The sequence below is a fragment of the Podarcis filfolensis genome (assembly GCF_964270895.1).
Source record: "Podarcis filfolensis genome assembly, chromosome: 12".
Taxonomy (NCBI): Eukaryota; Metazoa; Chordata; class Lepidosauria; order Squamata; family Lacertidae; genus Podarcis; species Podarcis filfolensis.
The window spans coordinates 45,369,214-45,392,479 of NC_139614.1; the positions used below are offsets into that span (position 1 = coordinate 45,369,214).

At 41.4% G+C, this 23,266-nt stretch overlaps 1 protein-coding gene across 1 annotated transcript in view; it reads left to right on the forward strand.

The window, feature by feature from the left end:
- Window positions 1-23,266, forward strand: part of PTPRN2 (protein tyrosine phosphatase receptor type N2) — a 601,734-nt gene that overhangs the window by 213,421 nt on the left and 365,047 nt on the right. The window contains exons 10-11 of the mRNA XM_083579333.1: window positions 3,196-3,282; window positions 18,440-18,519. Coding sequence (XP_083435459.1) covers window positions 3,196-3,282; window positions 18,440-18,519 — 167 coding nt within the window. The remainder of the gene's footprint in view (window positions 1-3,195; window positions 3,283-18,439; window positions 18,520-23,266) is intronic.

Consider the following 23,266-nt stretch of genomic DNA (forward strand, 5'->3'; position numbering starts at 1 on the left):
AGACACATGAGAGCAGAAGCAGCAAAGCAGGCTGGGAAGTGCTGGGACTGCACAGTCATTTGGGCCTACTAAAGTTATTCAGGCCTAACTGCTAAGTGTTGAGTCACTCTGACATGTGACTTAGCCAGCCAGTTTCTCTTTTGTGCTCTCTGTAAGATTTCGTGAGAGTCTGTCTGCCTCAGCTGTGAACAGAGTCAGTATGTAATCTCAGTCAAACTGTTTGGAACCATGTTGTTTATGAAGAAGTTTATTTTAACTCAGTAAAGCTTTTATTCTTTAAATAAAAGAACATGGCACCAACTGCCTGTGCCTTGTGCCCCTTACCCAGCGTGCCCACCCGCTATGCCATACTTCTCCCTACTCTGAACGACTTTGCTTGCCTACCCTTGCTCTCCCCTGTTGCTCTCCCTCTCTTCCAAGGCACATTCTACACCTTAAAAGAAGAAAAAAAAAACACGCCCAAATTAAAAAACCCATAGATTAAAAGCCGTTTAAAAACGTTTAAAGCATTGTAAACAGTTGGGGCAGTAACACCAATAGCAAGAGCCCCCAACAGGACCCCCTAGACACTGCCACAATAAAAACACATAATGAGGATTTTATTTCTGTTTCGTTACTAAACGCAACAGAATTGTTTCTGAGGTTTTCTGCCCATCACTGAAAGACTGCGATAGTTGTTTCTCTTGTGTGGGTTTTTGCAATGAGAGAGAGAGAGAGAGTGTGTATTGGTGTGTGGTTGTTTAATTTGGGCTTACCTGTGTTCCAGAAAAGCAATTAAGGCTAGTGTAATGACAATATTGTGTTCATTTCTGCCTCTCGCCTTCCTGAGGGTGTTTGTAACGCTGCTGGATATTAGCACCGAAATGCTCTGATCAGCCTTGGTACGGTTGCTTTTGCAACTCGCTTTGACATTCAGTTTTGATTTTGTAGCCTGCAGAGATATTACAGTTTTATGCGTACAAATGATAGGAAGGAAATGCCAGCAATATTGTATGACTTTTCTTGCACCTCTGGGCAAAAATAATATTACAGTGTTAAAAAGAGAGAGAGGGAGAGAAACTTTCTGACACCTCTTGTCTCACACACATTTGAACCACTGTCCTCAGGAGTGAAGGATCTAATTAACACACAAGCCCCCGAGTTCCTGTGACAGCCCTGCTTTCGTCGCGACTTGTGAAGAATCAAGAGTTCTACCCCAGTACCTAGTCTTGAAATTCAAGGGTGACTTTTTAATGAATAACCTAGGTACAGCATTTCCCCTCCCTGTGGAAATACTCAAATAACCCTTTTCAAAAACAAAAAAACAGAAACATCATTGTATTACACGTCTAGAAAAACCATATATTTAAATACTAGCCTAGAGGGAGTGCCACCTATGGCACAGTGTCCCTTGAATTATTTTTGGGGAGTGGATGCATGAGGTTTGGAAGAAATTAAGATATATTACTTTCCTAGCTGGGGTCTAAAGAAGCTATTATATCGGTAGATATTCCCTCAGAGTACTGCACACGTTCATTCAAAGGTACTTTAAACAAAATGTGAAGAGCAGTGCTCCTCAGCATAATATGCAACTTGTACATCACACTACTGATTTAAAATCCATGTTGCTTTCTAATAATAGGTTGGTGGTGATGTGGGAAATACTTTGTATTGCAGTAATTAAAAATAAGAACCTGGATGGGCTGGTATGTTCGGGTGTTTGTGTGTTTTATTTCGACCCCAGCTCTCCCAATGGGTTATTTACTTGAGTGATATCTACGAGTGCTGTTTGTTTTCTTTGTGGCATTCTATTTTAACGTATTACGAAATTCAGATATAACTCTTAATACCGCTACACTGAATTTTTAAGTAGTCTGATGCCATACATGGGATAAAGTTATAAAGTATAAATTTCCTAAGGACTGCTTTATGTTAATTTTGGGAAGCGCAATAATATTGCAACTGAAGGAGTCATACAAAGTAGCTTTCTTGACTTTAATTATTATTATTTTGCAGGATTTTAAAAAATAAAATAAAACTGATTATTTACTAATACAGCCAGCCCTGCATTTGAAAGTACGTGTGTGTGTGTGTGTGTTGTGTAAATAAATAGATGGAGGTAAATACTGTGTGTGAGTCAGGTGAATATTGACAATCCCAAACAAAATTTATGAATGTCACTATTTTCTGGTATATGTTGCCACTTGCTGGAAGCTAAACTGGTGTATGCCAGCAAAGTCAGTGACTAACAGCATTCACTGAAGATATCTGTGCTGATACTGACCAAACCTGTAACTTTATAATCTTGATTTGCAGCTAAATCTGTTTCTCAAATGATGGTAGCAAAGTATTGCTATCAATAATAGTAATAATAATACCCTGCCCGCCTGGGCAGCTTACAGTATGTATAAAAACTTAATAAAACATCAAACATTAAAAACTTCCCGATACAGGGCTGCCTTCAGATGTCTTCTAAAAGTTGCGCAGTTCTTTATCTCCTTGACATCTGATGGCAGGATGTTCCACAGGGAGGGCGCCACTGCCGAGAAGACCCTTTGCCTGGTTTCCAATTAAAAATATAATTATAAAGCATGATATTGAGGAAGACTAGAAGACTCAAAGACACGTTTTTTGAGCACCACACACACACACACACACACACACACACAGAGGAAAATTAACTTCCATACCCTCAGCCACTCTTCAGGACAGTGTAGTTAGCACTATTGTTTGTTCTTGAATATTATAATGTTTGTTCCTCCTTTGGCTGGGCACGAATTCATTTCAGAAGCAAATGAATTGAAGAAGAAATGTCTTCCCGCGACCACTTCATAGAGTCCTGTAATTTGACATTCATTTGTTTGTTTCCAACCTCATCTGGCTCTCTTCCTCCCTCCCACTTTTTTTCCCTTTCCATTGAGGACCAAGATGAACTGGTCGCTGCATCATTGGGCCCATTACACTTCCTAACAATTCCATTTACACCTTATTGTTTGTCTTATTGCTGGAAAATTCAGGTGATTCATCATGCCTGAGGAAGCACCTGATCCCATTTCCCTCGATATCGCAATTGCTATGTGACAGGAATACAGTTAAGCGTTGGCTTCGAACCACCTAACCGTTCCAAGGTGATAACTCTTTTGGGGCTTTTAGCCTCTCAAGTATTGATGAGTTCCATTTTTCGTAATGCTGCATATTCTTGCTTTCTTTCAACAGCCCTCTGAGCGAGGAAAAGGGTCTGGAGTTAATAAAGCAAGTTGCTGCCCAGCTGAAACTGCAGATGACGGCCTTTGCTGATATCAAGTATGTGCACAAAGTCCAGCCCTTCTATTAATCTCATCTTAATTCCTAGATTGCTTCAACACTAACCTCCATCCTCAGCCACAATAATGCAATGGTTCTGAATTGTTTTAAGGTACATTGCTGATATCTGCTTTACTCCCCTTTTCGTAATAGAGGGGGGAGACCCAATAAATTGGTTGGCAGTAGGCTCAGGTTATAGAAAACAAGGTACGTCTTCATACAATGCCTAATTAACCCTTAGAATTTACTGCCATGATCTATTTTTTTTTTAAAAAAGGTTAAGACGAATTCACAGAGGATAGGACTATCAACAGCTATTAGTCATGAGAATTACAGTGAAGTTTTCATTTTAAAGTTCAGCCTGAATTGTCTCTCAAGGACCACCCTCTTCCAGCCCTGTGACTCTGATTGTAGAAGAGAGACTGCTAAATATAAATTAAGTGGATAAATAAATAAGAGTGAAGCGAAATGTCACTTAGAAGAAGGACCTGAAATATTTTTCTTGTAGCATGAATTTATTTTACTCTGGGTTGTTTTTATGAAACGTTCTAATGTGTTGTAAACTGCTTTGAGACTTTTTTGGTTCTTTTATGTCAAGTAAATGGACAAGTACAGGTGATTCACCTGCACTCTAAACCAGGCATCCCCAACCTTCGGCCCTCCAGCTGTTTCAGGACTACAATTCTTATCATCCCTGACCACTGGTCCTGTTAGCTAGGCATGATGGGAGTTGTAGTCCCAAAACAGCTGGAGGGCCAAGTTTGGCCATCACTGCCATAGGAGCTAAGAACATGCATCTAGCAGGGAGTATGTTCCCTCCCCACACATCATTGGAAGTCATGTCATCTGTGTTTGTGTGTGTGTAGAAGTGCAATAGAGTGTCAGTACTGGAACTGAGGCTGTGCCCAAGCAGATTTTTCTGTGTGCAGGATTGGCACACTAGCTTCTGTATTTTCTGTTTTATCCCTCATAGATCTTCATATCTAGTCTGCCACTTGACAAACTTGTTAGTTTTGTCTCTCCTCTCAATCACTGCCATGCTACCTTTCCCCATTCTGGGCACATGTATACAGAAAATGTCCACATGTGCGCCTTTATTCCCCTCTCCAGTGTCTAGAACAAACGTTTCCAGTTTTTAAAAAATGGATCATTCTATATAAACCCAGCAGTATTGCAGGCAGCACTGGGTTGGAAGGGTATGTTTCGCTTTCCTAAATAGCATTTATTTTTGAGGGAGGGGAGATTAGGCACAAAAAAATGAGCGTACTGTATTTTTTTTAAAACAAAACAAAACAAAACACTTAGTGGTTGGGGGGAGTGATGGGGCAGATATATAAGAAGAACAGCTGTTGAAAATAAAAACTGCATCCCTGAACAAATGCTATGCCAATGCCAGAAGAAGCAGGTCACTTGCAGGTTTGGCTTCAGCCATTGTGGATGAGGCTAGCTAGGCAAGGGACAAAGAGGAAGAAGTCTATTTCTGTCCGTTTTGCATGAGAACAAGACGGAATGGGGATGAGTTTAAGAGACAGCTTGGTGGTGGTGGGGAGATTGTTATATTTTTAAAAGTTTTAATAAATAAATAGATCAATAAATAAACAAAGGCCAGCCACCATCTCCGCCGGCAGCATTTGTCCACAGTGGCCTCTTTCTTTCCTCTTCTTTGTTACAGCTGATGAAAACAATTGTACAGCCTTGTGCATGACCTCCATATTAAATACAGTTTTATAAAGCTGATAAATGTGCTGCCATTACAGCCTCCGGGGTGTGCAAAGTGGGATGTGTCTGTGTGTGTGTGTCTGTGTGTGTGTGTGTGTGTGTGTGTGTGCATAGTTTGCAAACAGCACTATTTTAGCAAGAGCGAGGCAGTGATGGTGGGAATCAGATTTGTAACCCCAAGGCAGTGAGGGATTGTTTCTTTTGGATTTTTCAACAGTATGCACAGGGTCTGTGCTGGATCTGTTGGGTTCTGCGCTAGCTCTGTTTTAGGCTCTGTTTTGGGGGTTTCTGCTGAAGTAGCTCATGCCCACCATTTGAGTAGGTGCATTACTATACTTCTCAGTGGCAGAGCTTCCCTGCTGGTGGAGACTGGTGGAAATAATAATAATAATAATAATAATAATAATAATAATAATAATAATAATATATTTGTACCCCACCCATCTGGCTGGGTTTCCCCAGCCACTCTGGGCGGCTTCCAACAAAAATTAAAAATACATTAAAATGTCACACATTAAAAACTTCCCTGAACAGGGCTGCCTTCAGATGTCTTCTAAATGTCAGGTAGTTGTTTATCTCTTTGACATCTGATGGGAGGGCGTTCCACAGGGCGGACGCCACTACCGAGAAGGCCCTCTGCCTGCTTCCCTGTGGCTTTGCTTCTCGCAGTGAGAATCAGGCAGGGCAGGTTAAAGGGACACCTCTGATGTACCCAAACCTCCTCCTGCACTAGGGATTCTCATGCTACCCGTGATTATACTTAAGTTATCCAAACTGTTTCTGTAGCACATGTGGCATTCGACATGCGGAGTACAGAATTGCTAAGACAAGATGATGAAAACAAGGGTTTGGGCATTTCAGCTTGGAGGCATTTCAGCTTGTTGTTCTGGCTGCCTTCTTGATCTTTTATGAAAGTACTAGTTATGGTTAATCTGTTTTGTTAATGGTTATGTAGCTGTGAAACAAATTCCATTATTTTGTATTACATCATTAGGGATCATTAAAAGAATATTAAAGTGCCAGAATAATTATGCAAGCAGACACAAAATGATAAGTTTGATTTTATAATCCAATTACGAGTGTCTGTGGCCTCTGGTGATTGATTGCTGGACCAATATCGTAGGAGATGAAAGTGGGTGGCAACATCAGTAGGCATTCTGTTAGTCCATGTGCCGTTGTTTCTACCACAAATGTGTTTTACGACAACTGCTGTGTTCACACTCTCGTTTACTGCGTTTCCAGTGCTGGGTTTTTAATCCTTGTTTACATGACATTATCCTAACCATATAGGTTTCCTAAACTTTTGACACAAAATACTAGTGCTTGATGTGTTGTTTCTTAAACTAGCTTCACACCAATTGGAGCCATTCCCAATTAACCTCTAGCCAAGTTGTGCACTCCTTGGCACAGGGCGAAGACGTGCTTCCCCCAACAGTGCCCTGGTGCAAACACACGAGCAGAAATGAAGGAAGCTGTGCTGGTGTGAACAGATAGGTGGGAAAGAGCTGTGAAACGTAATGATGGGGAAAAAAACTTCACTGTGTTTTAAGGGGGTAATGTGAACACACACCAATGTCTTTCCTCTGAGAGTTTCTCCTCTCTTAATTATCATATAATGAACTTCTATATAGCAAACTAACCTGAAGTAAATCTGTTTCCTTTAAAAAAAATTAATCTATTTGTGGTTTGCTAGACCTTACTTCCTATGGGTTTATTTTAGCTGGGAATTCTATTCTGTATCCTAAAGCATAATAGTAGAGTAAATTGAAATATATGACACAAACCAATAATAATAATAAATATAATAATAATAATAATAATAATAATAACAACAACAACAACAACAACAATAACCCAAGGCATAGGAGTTCAGTGAATGTTCGAGTAAAGCCTGTATCTACGACTTGAAAACAGGGCTTACCAGCAGTATTGGTCAAAGATGCTTTGCTACCCAAGACGAAGGGCAAGACGACACCTCTCCCCACTTCCAAATATAGACGCTGACCAGACTGGCAGCTGAATCTTCTTTAAACACAGGCAAAGAGACAGTATCTTTCAGTGCACCTGAGGGCAGCAAGGTAGCTCTGGGGATGAAAAGCTGCATGGCACACCCAGCTCTGTCCACTCTCTGCCTCTCATCATCTGGTCTGGGAAGGAGTCCTTAGACAAGGGGAAGCCTAAGGCAGCTCATTTGGGATGTCAGTTATTTCATATATAATTTTTGCATTTTTACTGCGAGAGAGAGAGAGAGAGAGAGATGCTTGTGGGAGTTTTTGCCTCAGGTGCCAAAGTAAGTCCGCCAATCTGGGGGTGGCTTTGGCTGTTCTGTCTGAGGCAACAAAATGTCTTCATCTGGTCCTTTTTCAGGTAACTTTTCAGAAATCTTTAGTTTTTCAGCATTGATGAGGTTCATCTTGAAATGCTAATGTGAATCCAGGCATATTTTGGATTTGATATCCCGCCTTTCACTCCCTTTAAGGAGTCTCAAAGCGGCTAACATTCTCCTTTCCCTTCCTCCCCCACAACAAACACTCTGTGAGGTGAGTGGGGCTGAGAGACTTCAGAGAAGTGGGACTAGCCCAAGGTCACCCAGCAGCTGCATGTGGAGGAGCGGAGACGCAAACCCGGTTCCCCAGATTATGAGACTACCACTCTTAACCACTAGACCACACTGGCTCTTATAGTGTCATGTGAAGTCCCCTTAGCTCGATTCAGAATTGAGCCAACAGTCATGGGCAGTCATAGAATCCAAGAATCCTAGAAGGGGCCACAAAGGTCATCTAGTCCAACCCCTTGTAATGCAGGAATCTTTTTGCCCCACGTGGGATTCAAACCTGTGACACTGAGATTAAGAGTATCATGCTTTACTGACTGAGCTATCCCAGCATATCTTTGGGGAATGGGTATTTTTTACCAAGAGTTCTAAATTGACTAGTTGGTTGCACAGCACTTGTGCAGAAACATATTTTACTTCCTCAAGTGCAGAATTTCTGAGAGAAATCACATCAGCAGCTAGGAAGAAGTCAAATTTAAAACCAGTGATAACAAAGTGTATTTTACTGGCTGAAAAACCAGGTTATAGCCCTCCTCTTCTGCATCTCCTGAGTCCTGTCTCACAGAACTCACTTGTTATGAAGAGTACTAAAACAAGTCACAAATAACCATACCCTAAGAAGTGCTAACTTGGATTTCCCATTTAAATCGCAGGAGGTTTCATTTAAGTAGATGCATTTAGGAAATGGGTGAGAAGGCAAATAGAAATGATCCATTTGGTCCAGGGTTTCCCAGACTTGGGTTTCCAGCTGCTTTTGGACTACAATTCCCACCATCCCTGACCACTGGTCCTGCTAGCTAGGGATGATGGGAGTTGTAGTCCAAAAACAGCTGGAGACCTAAGTTTGGGAACTCTGATTTGGTCTTAGTGACTAACAGGGCAAAGGAGCTTACACTTCAGTTCCTTTCCCATTCCTGATCATATGTGATAGAGCTGTATGTACCTGAATTGGCATGTCAGCAGTAGTTTTACTAAATGGAAGGCTGAAGCCTTTGGTGGTGGTTTTTCTTTGTTTCCTCCCGTTATATTGATACCACCTGAAAAACCCAATCAGCCATTTAATCAAACCTACTCATCCAGAACCTAAACACTGCTGTGAAACTTGGTGTTTCCACTTCATCATGCTGATAGGTTATGACACAAGGCATGTGTTGGTTGTAAAGGTGAACATCTAAGGAAATTATGAGTAGCTTGGATTCAGAACGGTGTGAAATAGGTATATTTAACTCAGCATGCAAATTCGCTTGGTAATCCTAGTTGAATCTAAGCCAAATCTTGCACAATTTGGGTATGCTGCAGTTACTTTTTAATGTGCAGCTATTTGGTGTTTGTGTTCAGCCCAGACAGATGCAACGTCTTTCAGAATAAGGCTGTCTCCTCTCTCCAGGTGCATGCAGTACCTGGCTAATTGTAGGTGAGCAGGAGGTTTTTTTGGGAGGGGAGGGGAGCACAGCTCTCATTTTTTCAGACCAGAAGTTATGGCATCATCTGCCAAATCTCCAGACCAGTTGGTGGACTCTCTTTGCTCTGGCAAATCAATGAATTGATAATGAGGTTTTTATTATTGCCACAGATGATGATACAGAAAGTAAGAGAATTTGAGAGCCTGAATACTTTCCTTTTCTTTGGTGGTGCATCTACTCTATGCTGGCAATTTAGTTGGTAACCCTTCTTTGCAATATTGACTGCATTTCTAGTTTGAAGCTAAAAGTTGCATCTGAGCTGACTTAAGAATCTTTTATCAATGAGTTTTACAAGTCAAACACTTGTAAAAGCAGCACTGCTTCCTGCCAGGTAACCATGCATAGCACAGGATTGTATTCATGCCACATGGTTAATTGGGAGGCAAGCCCAGGTCTCCTGAGTCAAAAACATCTTTCTGCATTTTTGGACTGTTCTTGGGGCACAGCTGTGAGGGCTGCCATTATTAATTCCTGCACTTCACAATTTGACACTGCGCCATTGCCTAGCTATGATAGGTTACAGAACAAAACTTCAGAGTGAGCAAAACTTGAGATTATGTAACCTTATAAACTTTTACAGAACTGCCACCAGCTTCTTATTAAAACAGTAAAGAACCCAAACCTGTAATATAAAAGTACATTTTAGTAGTGTGTCCAGTGGTTGTTTTATGAACACAGGGAAAGCAAAACCCAATTGGAAAAACAAAAACAGAACCCAGAAATATTTCAGAAAGAAGGAAAATAAGGGGCAAAGGAAAGATTTGCAGGTACTTAAAAATAAATAGCATTTTAGCCAGTCTTAATTGCAAGGAATTACTTATTTGATATACCAAGGTTCAAGTGAAGTTTGCATAGTTTCTGACCTGTAAATCTACGTCACTTCTTGAAACCAGCCTTTTCCATACCATTCCTGCCTTTTCCATATATCCAAAATAAATTCATCAAGAACCAAATATCTGTGTTCTCCAACTTCCTTATCCCTCATCTTCTAAACAATGACCCACTCTTTGAAAAAGTAACTGACTTTCCAAAACATGTGAGTAGAAAAATAGATTTCCTCGGGAGCTAAAATCCAATTACTATGTAGATCTTAAAACTTAATTTCATATACAGAATTAGAATTCTAACAGAACTAACAGGATATCTTGGTTAGCCCTTCAAAGGAAGGTTGAACCAGTGAAGGGTAATTATCCTGCAGGAGAATTTCATTTACATCTGTAAAACATATATCAAAGTCCCCAAACAAGTGATATCTCAGATATAAGGAAGATTGGTAATTAATTCAGACTTACTGTCCTGAGGGCCTGTCACTGAATGAAGCAAGGTTAGAAGATGGCTGCTGTTTAGCATCTAACAGATTAGACTTTTCTAATTTCTACACTTGTAGCTGGAATTTCTCCATGAAAAGATGTAATAGATCTACTGTGTCATGATAGCCACCTCATGTTTCACACTGGGGAGTTGCCACACCCCTTTATCATGTTGACTGCCCTTTTCTGAACGTTTTCCAGCACTGTCTGAAGGTGAAATGACCAGAACTAGTGAGGTCACACACAATGGCATTATAAAATTGGCAGCTTTATGTTCAATCCCTTTCCCCAATGATCCCTAACATGGAAATGGCCCACTTGCTGCAGCATCTTCTTCAAGCTATCCTATATAAAGTCAAGATTTCATTTCCAGTCATTGCCAGTTCAAACCTCATGAGCCTTTGTGTGGAATTAAGGCACTACCCCCAGTATGCATGACTTAAAGCAGGAGATCCCCCATTTATATGAGCAACATGGTACCTTGTGATAGTTCGAGATTTGTCTGACTTTTGACCCTGAGGTCCACTTTCTTCCTCACTTCATTTAGAGGACCAAGTACAGCCTGAGCAGGCTTTTAAGTTTAACCTGGGAGTCAGAATGGGAGCGGAGGGACGCGGATGGCGCTGTGAGTTAAACCACAGAGCCTAGGACTTGCCGATCAGAAGGTCGGCGGTTCGAATCCCTGCGACGGGGTGAGCTCCCGTTGCTCGGTCCCTGCTCCTGCCAACCTAGCAGTTCGAAAGCACGTCAAAGTGCAAGTAGATAGATAGGTACCACTCCGGCGGGAAGGTAAACGGCGTTTCCGTGCGCTGCTCTGGTTCGCCAGAAGTGGCTTAGTCACGCTGGCCACATCACCCGGAAGCCGTACGCCGGCTCTCTCGGCCAATAAAGCGAGATGAGCGCCGCAACCCCAGAGTCGGCCACGACTGGACCTAATGCTCAGGGGTCCCTTTACCTTTACCTTTAAGAATGGGAGCAGGTATTAGTGAAAGAATTCGACCTCACTGAAAGACACATTCCACACTGCACAATTTTAAACCCCAGGCATTATTTATGGCCTCTGTATTGATGTTATCTATTTCCATATGTGCTCATTCAAAATTATTTATGGAAACCTCCACAAGGTGAAGTCAAGCTTGTATGTGTGATGAGGAATTTCTTCTTCCACCTTGATTTCCACTCACTTCTTGTAATAGTTCCTTACAAACACTTGGTGGTGGGAGAAAAGTAGTAGGCTCTTCTGCTTTTCTCATCCTCTGCTCCCTGCCCATCTTCTAGCATACTGGGAGCCAGTGTGTTATAGTGGTTAAGAGCAGTAGTCTCGTAATCTGGTGAACCAGGTTCACGTATCCGCTCCTCCACATGCAGCTGGTGGGTGACCTTGGGCTAGTCACATTTCTTTGAATTCTCTCAGCCCCACTCACCTCGCAGACTGTTTGTTGTGGGGGAGGAAGGGAAAGGAGAATGTTAGCCGCTTGATGAGACTCCTTAGGGTAGTGATAAAGCGGGATATCAAATTCAAACTCTTCTTCATCTAGAATGCTAGAATCTAGCAGTGTCCTAGCTGCAAGCAGCCCTGGAGAACATGTTTCTGCAGGATTTCCTGCACCTAGAATGGGCTACCATGGCACTATGAGCACTGGAAAGATTGGGGGGGGGGACGAATGAGGGAAGGGGTGAGGAACAGAGGAAGAACTTGTTGCCACCCCTGACCTGTCATCGTGTTAATTTGGAAGAAGGGAATGGGGTAATGAAGGGAAGGAACATTGTGTGTTGGTGACCTGGATACAAGCCAATTAAAGTGCAAGTCCAAATTAAGGTCTGTCTGGGTACTCATCCCATTTTCTGAATTTGGTAAAATAAATTATTATGATAGCCACAATCTCATCTAAATTATCTAGTTTTGACTCCTTTGTTATCTGCTAAATGTGTGCTCCTAGACACCCACCATATTCTAAACTACCGTCTGCTCTTGCGATTCATTTTAAGCTAAAAATATAAGGTTATCCTTCAGTCAGTCATTGCATCCTTATTTCCCTTTCCTGTGTGCTCTGTTCTGTATACAGGATCTCCCTTCCACAAACCTTCCTCTCCTGCCGCCCCTCAGCTGTGCTTGTTTGGGGACTGTGAGCCAGCAGCCCCCTTCTGCCATGCAGAAAGCATCAAGCGGATCATGCCCAATGTTGGCACAGATGTATTGGTGCTGCCGAAATGTGGCCGGTGGATAGCTCTCAAAATAAAAATGCAACATCACACTCATTCAACGGCATCGCACCCAAAAGCCAAAACGCATCATACACCAAATTATTTTGGTGTGTTTTCCTAAATGTATACCACTTAAATTGTTCAAGCTCCATCGCTTAGTGTTCCAGAAATAAATAATTATCGAAGTGCATTGCTTTGTCCCGTGTTTCTTAGGGACTTAATCCTCAGGACCGACAGGAGACTGGCTTCAGCCAGAAGTACATTGATTTGATCACTGTACCTCAGTGCTTTAGCACATTGTGAATAGAGTGACCAGCTGCAAAGGAGGACAAGACGCCAGTATCTAACAGTTATGTGGAACAATGGTACGTTTCAGGGAAGAGGAAATGCTTTCTATACAACTCTGAAAGGCACAGGAACCCTCTCCTCCTTTACATATAGTTTTGAACTTCTTAGGCATGCTTTCAGATCCACAAAACTGTTTCCTTCTGCCATCAGTTCCATGCTTTGTTGCTGACTATGCCACCAGCAGCGCTTGCTTCTCAAATACTTTTCCACTAGGGGGTATGGCAGACTGTAACTTCACTTCCCTGTGATCTTCCTTTTATGTTTCCCTAATAAGTACCTACGAGGGAAAGAAGTGTGGTCATATGAAGTTCAGTCCACAATCTATAAGAATTTAAATGGCCTCATTTATAAAAGTAATTGTAGCCCGCAACTGAAAGTGATGCAGGAACTGCTGTATTGATAATGTTGCACCTCTCTCTTTCTGGCTTTCAATTTGTTCATTCATTGATGTGAAATCATATGCTTGGAATTAGAGCAATAATAATAATTCTGAAGATAAAAAATTGTGCATCGTGTGTGGCAAGGGTAAAAAACGGGGAGAGGAACATAATATCATTAACATGGAATCAAGTCATCCTTGACAAATTGACTGGAACCCACCATAAATGATGATAACCGTCTCCGACGTTGTTCAGAGGCTGATGGTTTTTGTTTAAATCCAATACACAGCTGATATGAAAGTAGCACTACTGAATTTAAAAAAACAAAACAAACCAGCAGAAATTCCACCAACTTAGGGGGTAATTAGTCTGTACATTTCAAGTAATTTGTTTGATCAAGCAAACACTGTTTTGAATAGGATTAGGGTTGCTGTCTTACTATCCTCAATCTGCGCAATCACCTTTATATACAATTGCGTTGTTAAATGGATGTAAATCCAGGATAACCAAAATGCTTTATTGAAAATGTGCATGAATGCAACTGACGGTGTGATCTAATTCTCAATTCTATGATTAAGATGCTTTTCTAGTCACTGAAGATACACAGCAATGCCATGCTTCTCAGGCGTTTTGATTCATTTGACCAGCTGGGCTCTGGTGTTTTTATGTTTATGACCTCTTTTTCATCTTGCACAGTTTGTTGAATTTGTGTGTGATGTAATCTGCCCCAAAGGAGGCAATGTTCTTTACTCACCAGCCAGATCATGGGTGATATGTGAGAACAGTTTGTTTGCAATGAAATGCATCAGGTCATAAACACCATTACGCCCTTCAATGGGAATTAGTATTTAAGAGTGGTGTCAAATCAATTGTGGTTAATATTAGCCAAGCTTCAAGGAGGTGTGGTGAACTGAGTGAAAGAGCAACATCTCATATGTCACTGATGCTGGCATCAAAATTTTCTCAGTAAGTCTTGGGAGGGGGAAGGTTCTTCTGCATCTTTATTTACTGTTTTTTTCTTTTTCCCTTGCTGGCCACACCTTCTTATATGCGTCAGTCAAATGCTGCTAATCCTACAAATAGCATAAAGTAAAGCAGAGACATCACCTTGCCAACAAAGGTCCTTATAGTTAAAGCTATGGTTTTCCCAATAGTGATGTATGGAAGTGAGAGCTGGACCATAAAGAAGGCTGATCGCCGAAGAATTGATGCTTTTGAATTATGGTGCTGGAGGAGACTCTTGAGAGTCCCATGGACTGCAAGAAGATCAAACCTATCCATTCTTAAGGAAATCAGCCCTGAGTGCTCACTGGAAGGACAGATCCTGAAGCTGAGGCTCCAGTACTTTGGCCACCTCTTGAGAAGACTCCCTGGAAAAGACCCTGATGTTGAGAAAGATGGAGGGCACAAGAAGGGGATGACAGAGGACGAGATGGTTGGACAGTGTTCTTGAAGCTACCAGCATGAGTTTGACCAAACTGCGGGAGGCAGTGGAAGACAGGAGTGCCTGGCGTGCTCTGGTCCATGGGGTCACGAAGAGTCGGACATGACTAAACGTTTAAACAACAACAACAACAAAATAGTGTGCTGATCTTGACTATGGGAAATGTAGGCTGAAAACCTCACTCTGCTATTGAGTTCCCCAAATGGACATATCGCTGTATTTGCTTGACTTTACTCAGAGGTTGGTTGTGAGGCTCAAATTGCCATTCTGACCTCCTTGGCTGAAATGTGGGATGTAAGCGTAACAAATAAATCTTGCCGCTTGGCATGTATTTACCAATACCACCAACAGTAGGCAAGGCACTGTACAGAATAACAAATTGGCAGAATCCTTCCCAAAGTCAATGCGATCAATATTCGTTGTTAGCATTTATTACTTTTTATTTTGTGGTATTATATTTCTCTTGCACATAATGAAAAGTCCAATTTTCCCTAGCGCACACACATTCTTATTGAAATGTTTATTCAATAAGAGTTTGAGGCTCTATTAGCTGCTTTAAAATAAAAAAAATCAGGAAAAAATTGTTTTTATGAGCTGCTACTTTTCTACTCAGTCAGTTTCCAACATATCCAATACAGAATAAAAGTATGGACAAGTTATGATAATGAAAACTGATGTGCAGAATTCATGTGAAGGAGGTCTGCGTATAATGGGACAGGTAAAGATTCCACTGCTGATATGGTCTCTATTGAAAAAAACTTTGTGTTTATACAAATTGCTATGGGATCTATTCCCATAAGAATGTAAGAACAGTCTTGCTAGATCTGACCAAATATCTACCTTTTACGCCATTTTGTTTCCAGGAGTCCTTTCTCCACCTCATTCTAGGAAGATATATTTAATGACTCCAAATGAACATACTTTTTTCAGGAAGCGAAGTTTGCTTCTTCTATCCCTTTTTATGTATGTTAGTGGTAGTAGAGTCCAGGATAGCACTGCAAATGAATGACCTATCAAACTGGCGTATATTTCTATTTCTTCCATACCTTTACTAGTTATAGTGGCACCCAAGTTATAAGTGTTGATAACACGGTATGAGAAGAAATGGACCAAAAATATTTCCTTCTCCGCCACAAACGTTTAACAGTTTCATATGGACACACAATGTTAGCTACAATTCACACCTATCCTGTAGGTTTTTGTTAAATGAAATACTGCATTTTGCTACATTTCTCCCCAAACCAGTTTCAATCTGAATTGAGGAAAAGAATAACCTATCTGTGGTTTAAGCCAGTAATGTGTACATAGCCTCATGTTCTAAAGAAAGATGTGGAATTCCCAAATTACTACGTTGTTACCATGCTGCTAAATTTATCTGGATATAAAAAGATAAAGGTGATCCAGCAATTAAAAATATTGAACAAACCTCCTTCTGTGTTCCATCCTCTGGATAATAGAAAAGAAAAGGCAGCTTTTTCTAAAGTGTCAAAATGTTATTAATACCTTACTGTCCACATGGGACAATTACTACAGTAAGATTTCACCTACAACCTTCTTGCTTAAGGAGCTACGCCAACAAGTTTCACAATTTAAATTCCCCTTTTCCAGATAAGGAATTGTCTGTCTATACAAGAAACAATCTTTTTATAGAATTCTAACATACAATTCTCAAGAATTGGATGGATTTTGAAACTGATGATGAGTCAAGGCACAAAGATTCCCCAAATACATTATATCATAAAATACATTATATCTTTGACATGTGCTGGGCATAGCACTGAAGCTTTTTGCAAGTAGATGGTTCAAGGAATATTGTAATCTACTGTACTAATGTTAATGTACCTATGGATTCTCCTGTATACTGTCTTTAATATTGTACCAGGTGTGCTCCCTGGAAAGGGTTGCTAAATTAGTTTATGTTTATCACCCGAAATTTTAGGAGATACCTTCAAAACTAGAATAACTGGGGACATTATGGGATACACTTTTATTACGGTAGTTATACCCGGGGTCAGCAACCTTTTTCAGCAGGGGGCCAGTCCATCGTCCCTCAGACAATATGGTGGGCCAGACTATATTTTTTGGGGGGAAATGAATGAATTCCTATGCCCCACAAATAACCCAGAGATGCATTTTAAATAAACGCACACATTCTACTCATGTAAAAACACCAGGCAGGCTCCACAAATAACCCAGAGATGCATTTTAAATAAAAGGACACATTCTACTCATGTAAAAACACGCTGATTCCTGGACCGTCTGCACTCCGGATTGAGAAGGCAATTAGGCCGCATCCGGCCCATGGGCCTTAGGTTGCCTACCGAAGAGTTAAACTGATGGCTCCACATGAATTTGGTGACCACTAATTGTTTTCATAAAGAACTTCTTGTCATTGGATTATAAACAATTCAAATGTTTAATGTAGAAACTTGTCCTTTATATTGAGTGTATGTTTTAACTTACGGGGTGCTGACTTGATTTTAATATTTGAGGTGTCTTGCTGCTTACTAGAGCTATATCATTTCAATACACAAGTACCTCTTGGTTCTTTTGTTTTCAATTCTAGAGAATGATAAGAAGACACTGACTAGCTGTGCCTTCCTAACCACTATGTTGATGCAAATGATGCAGAAAAAGTATTAGCTGTAGCTAAAATGTGTAAATGAGGCATAGACCTCTGGCTCAGAGTCATCATAAGTTCCTAATATGGTCTTTAGTGCCAAACCCTAGTTGAAAAATCAGCTGCTACTTAACATAATGCCAGGTGGTCTGGACATAAGGAAGCATGACCTAATTGTGGATTTTGACTCAGGCTTCAGTCCTGAAAGTGCTTATTTGTGAATGATCCTGTAGCTTATTTTGCAGTAATTTAAGATGTTTTTCATTAATGCAATGAATTATATAAGAAGAACATGCACATCACTTGTATCATTACTCCTCTAAAATCAAACTTCAGTGCCCCTGTGCCTATCAGTTTGGATGTGAAATGGAGTTACCTGAAAGCAAGATATTTCTGCATACTCTGTAGACTTCCAGTGTGTGCAGAACACCCCCCCCCCCAATTCCAAACAATAACCTATGGTTACTGACCAGGTACTTATGGAATATTGAAAAGTCACAAAACGTTGAGTGAGGTGAAGGAAGGAAGGAGGCAGGAAGGGAGGGAAGGAACCAGAGATACCAGGTATCTGAAGAAGTATGCATGCACACGAAAGCTCATACCAATAGCAAACTTAGTTGGTCTCTAAATGGTACTGGAAGCAGTTTTTTTATTTTGTTTCAACTACAGCAGACCAACACGGCTACCTACCTATAACTATGTCCTATACAGGGATATTACAGGAGGGAAGAAAGTGACAATCACATCCTTTTAAAAAAATAAAATAAAAAATCCACGTTCTCCAGACCTTGCCCACCCAAGTAGCAATAAATCTTCAGGTTTGGGAATGATGAATGGATATTGATAATTATTGGAATAATAAAAGCAATGCATTGGTACCCATTCATTACTCTTGGTACTTGCTGGTTCAACTTTCATTTTACTTTTTGTACAAAAAGCTTGGTTGAGTTTTTCATTCATAACTAAATCAATATGAACCTTACTTTGATATTGAGATTATAAACGTCTAGCTGAGCCTAATAAAACACACTGGAGATGATAAATTATCCTTGAATATATATTGTATGTTATGTTCCTTAGTTACAAACCTCTTGTTTCACATCCTGTTTTGTAGCATGCTGGGGCCAGCTGTGACCTTCAAAGTGCACTCAAATGTCTTCAATATCACCACAGCCGATGTTGCCAAAGCAGCAGGTAAGAATTCTTATTGTCAAATGCACCCTTTTCTCCACCCACCATTGAATTTAGAAAGACAGTCTCAGACCACAAGAAGGGTCCTTATCACTAGAAGATTGACATTTAATGAAACAGACATTTGAAGGGGTGGTAGCCTAAATGGAAAACTTAAGTGTAGCATCTCCAACTCAATTAAAACTGCCTGACACTTCCTTATTTGTAAAAGAACTGAGCAGAGAATGAGGCCTGGATTTTTATAATGAAAGAGAGCCCACAGTGATGTGTTTGAAAGAGAGAAAACGTACAGTTCTTAAATGAGTATTTGACATCAGCGAGTTCCAGCCTAGTGTAGCTGTACAGCACAAAAGAAGTATGACTACAATTAAGCCTTTATTTCTGGACTTCGGAATTGGCTATAAACGTGTTTGTGCTGTCAAGTTAATTTGACAATTCCCATGACCCAGAGATGGTGAGCATTGCAGATCAACAGCGAACGTCCTCCTCCAAAAGAGCCATGGCAGTGCAGTGCGGATTTGATTATAGTCATTTTGGAGTCTAGCCTTGATTGTAAATTGTTTTGCTGACCTGAAATCGTGCCTAGAATTCCACTTGGAGGCCCAAGGTTTGTTGCCCCCCTAGGTGAATTAAAAGTTTGCTGCTTCCTCACCTCCTCCCTGTACCTTGTCCTGTGCTGACCAGCGTGACAATATCACATTAAAAGATTAAGAGCTGGCCTGGGTATTATTTTCTCGTCTCCCCGTTTAATGTTCCTTCCCCAGAAGGGGAGGAATAACCTCTCTCCCCAAGACATTATCAGTGCTGAGACAGGCACCCCCAAGTGGTTACCTGGTTTACTTTGGTGTCTGGGCAAGCTCTGTGCCGTAAGTTTGCCCGGGGTAACTCAAGCGTGCTTTTAATGAGTAAGAACAAACGATCAAACTGGTTTGAAATTGTCGCTTATATAATCTCATGGGAGCTTCCGATGGCAAAAATACTACACCATGAAAAGTACCATGGATTGAATGTATGTACAGTAGATTGAATATCTTGGCGCTCAACTGTTCCACAAGTAACCTAGGAGGTAATACAGTGTGGTATTAAGTTAACCTGTAGATTTGTGCATTTGCAAGCCTAGTCTATTGGCACACGGCGGGAGGCAATCCTAGCAGGGTGTGGAGGACAAGGGCAGTGGCGATGCCCGCCCTATCTCTTTTGCGATGAGCAGCAGTGCCACTGTTGCTGGGATGATATCGCCAACACTCTGACCCCCAGCTGCCAGTGCAGACAAGGTCTGTGATAGTACTCAAGTGCATTAGACAGCTGTGCGTGTACCCATTATCAACCTCCACTGTATGTGTGTCTGTCTCCTAATAAAAACTCCATGTACCCATACCAACTTAAAGAACCATGTTGCTTAGGAATATGAAGCACAACACAGTGAAGACGCAGTGCTGTCCATTTCTGTTAATTTCAGTTGCAGAGTTTAAGCATGCACTTAACTTCCTACAGAAATTAATTGGGTTTGAGTGGGCTTAACTCTGCCTTCACCAGTGTGGTTGGGCAGATACTTGGAGCTGCCTTGTTGACAGTGATGTCACCACAGGCTACCTGGGTGAGGCTGATAAGGGGCAGGGTGGGAGCAAGGTTTGTGCTGTGTGTGTGACCCATGGGAGTGATGGATTGGCTCTGCCAGTGTATCCATGAAATCCTAAGCAGACCTTGGGGGTCTCAAATTTCAGGGGTGCCCTGTGTGATGCTAGAATTTGGCACCCCCTGCGTCTCGGCTTCCATTCCACATCGTAGTTCTGGTGCCCTTGTGGCACCCTCAAGGCTCTGCAACCAGTGTGACTGGTCACACTCTCCTAAATCCACTTCTGCCTAAAGTCATCACCACCCTACCCCAACCCCATCCAGATTAGCTGTAGCAAACCCAGTGCCAAGAGGGTGGTCCTACCACACTTGCCACTATTTGTTGACTGGATTATGGTCCTGGTGTGTGTGTTTTTTAATAAATGCACTGGGTATCACCAATTAAAGTGATTTAAAGTCATCCTCTTTGAGGTATTCTGTATACATGACATTGACTGAGGTGCAGCTACTTCATTTGAATCCAGGGCCTGTACTTCTTTTGTGCCCCGTGAAGACAAATGCTTGTTTAGTTTTAGTACATTGGTTTGTCTTAGGCATTGTACATTGGTTTGTCTAGGAACTCGATATCCATTCTAGGGTTGGCAGTGCTCAAGGGAAGAGCAATTTACTTGTTGTTTACAAAATCCCAGTTCACAAAACCTGTAGGTTTTTAAAATATAACTTTTATATGCATCTCGGTAATTTCCCCTCCGCCTAAAGGACTAGCTTCGTAATCCTGTCACGTCTCTTTGGAGTTGATTACACTGAGTAGTAGAGGAGGAGTAGAGGATGGAAGGGCAGCATTTAAGAGTTTCAAGAAATAGTTCATATTGCCAACATATCAAATTTCGTTTCTTTGGATATGAAAGTCATATTGTTATATACTGAGCTTGGATCCTAGAACAATACGGAGGTAGGATCCTAAACGGCAGCAACCTGATTGGTCTGCAGGAACAGCCCAATCAAGCTCCAGGAGGAAGTGAATGAGCAACCTGATTGGCCAGCAGGAAAAGTCCAATCAGGCTCCAGGAGGGGAGTTGAATCAGCCAATCACACGGGACCCATTGTGTAAATAGTGTATATATAACCAGAGGTTTTGGGGAAAAGCACTCACTCACTGTTTACCATGAGCTGAAATAAAGAGCATGAAATCAACACTCAACTCTGAGTATATTTCACATATACATTATAGCAGATGCGGTCATAAAAACAAAATAACCCACACATTCCATGGACATATATATTAATACTGAATGGCAACCAGTAAGGGGGTGGGGGAATATAGTCATATAGCACCCCTTCCAACTTCACACCCTCACTGCCCCCAATTACTTTGCTGGGATCTATAGTTCGGTGCCAGAATGTGACTACATAGTCCAGAAGGGACTCTGGTAAAGAACAATTTCCAGCTCTCTCTGCCTTCTCTATGGTGTTGGGAACTGATACTCTGAGATTTATTTTGGAGCAGGAGCGATGATGTCATCTGTCGAAACACCAGGGAAATTTACGGGTCCTCCTTGCTCTAGCCAGTGAATGAGACAAGAACGAGGCTTCCGTGTTTTGCTATGTGTGGGACACATTAACACACAGGGGAAATCTGAGAATGAGGAAAATAATCCCTGTTTTTGATGGGGTTCTTGTTTCATGCTAGCAACTTATATGGCAAAAACTTCTTTGGAAGATTGTTTGCATTTCTGATTTAATGGCTGCATTAAACATCTCTTCAGTGACTATCACTTATTCTTAATCAATTGGGCATTATGCTAATATTTGGGTGTGGCTGTGTGTCATCACAGCTCATTGTATTTTTGGACCTTGTGGTGTGGACACGCAGAGCTCCTACAGTTCAACATTTGCCACACCACTGCTGCGCCTTTACCTCTCAGGTCGTCCCTGTTTGGCAGAAGGAAGTTTGCTGCCTTGGGACTAGTTCCCATAAAAATGCATAAACTCCATTTCCTCTCTCCCCTCCAGGTGCGTATTGCAGACAATATTGTGGAGAGCTGTAAAAGTAATTTAAAAGCAAACCAAGCAAAGAAGAAATATTGAGTATGCCTTCTGATAATGTTCACGGCATTCCTCTCCCTGCCCTTTTGCTCCTTTTCAGAACTAGAAGACATGCAACTTGGTAGTTATTGTCAAAGTTTCTCCCTATACGAGACAGTCCTGTAGGTCCCACAGATATATTGTAAGTGTAATTATAACTTAAGTAATTGCTCCGCATATAGAAGTTGCTTTTGGGAATCCTATCCTTAAATAGTCTAACTGTGTGCAAATTATCTTTAACAGAAGCTTGTCACCTAGGGATATAAGCTGTTCATAGAAGTTTTCAAGGAAACAAAAAAGCCCATTAAGATTGCCTTGGCATAGTCAATAATTAAAGTGATAATGCATGAAAATGATAAAAAATCAAAGCCTCTACCATTTCCCCCCTCATTCTCTCTCTTCTCTCTCTCTCCCATCCAGAATTAAAATATTCACTCTATATGGCCTTGAAATGCTCTGTTTTGTTTTTATGACAGAACTTGCCCATTGTGTAATACAATTGGTTTCCAAGCATCCAGCTTGATGCAGTGTAGCTTTTTTTTTTTTAGGCATAATGACTAAGTACATTGTTTTGTGCTTGCCTTTCCCAAGTTGTAATAAGTTCAGGGTAGTCTTTATGGCAAATTGGGTTAAACCACAGAGACTAGGACTTGCCAATCAGAAGGTTGGCGGTTCAAATCCCCGCGACGGGGTGAGCTCCCGTTGCTCGGTCCCTGCTCCTGCCAACCTAGCAGTTCGAAAGCACGTCAAAGTGCAAGTAGATAAATAGGTACCGCTCCGGCGGGAAGGTAAACGGCATTTCCGTGCGCTGCTCTGGTTTGCCAGAAGTGGCTTAGTCGTGCTGGCCACATGACCCGGAAGCTGTACGCCGGCTCCCTCGGCCAATAAACCGAGATGAGCGTCGCAACCCCAGAGTCGGCCACAACTGGACCTAATGGTCAGGGGTCCCTTTACCTTTACCTTGTTTGTGGGGGGGGGAATTCTGGAAATAGCATGGTATCCTTATAATAATAATAAAATTCATTTACAAATTTGGAGGTATAGCAGTCATTACTCAAAGAGCAGGCACATGGGCAGGCAGCAAAGGTTC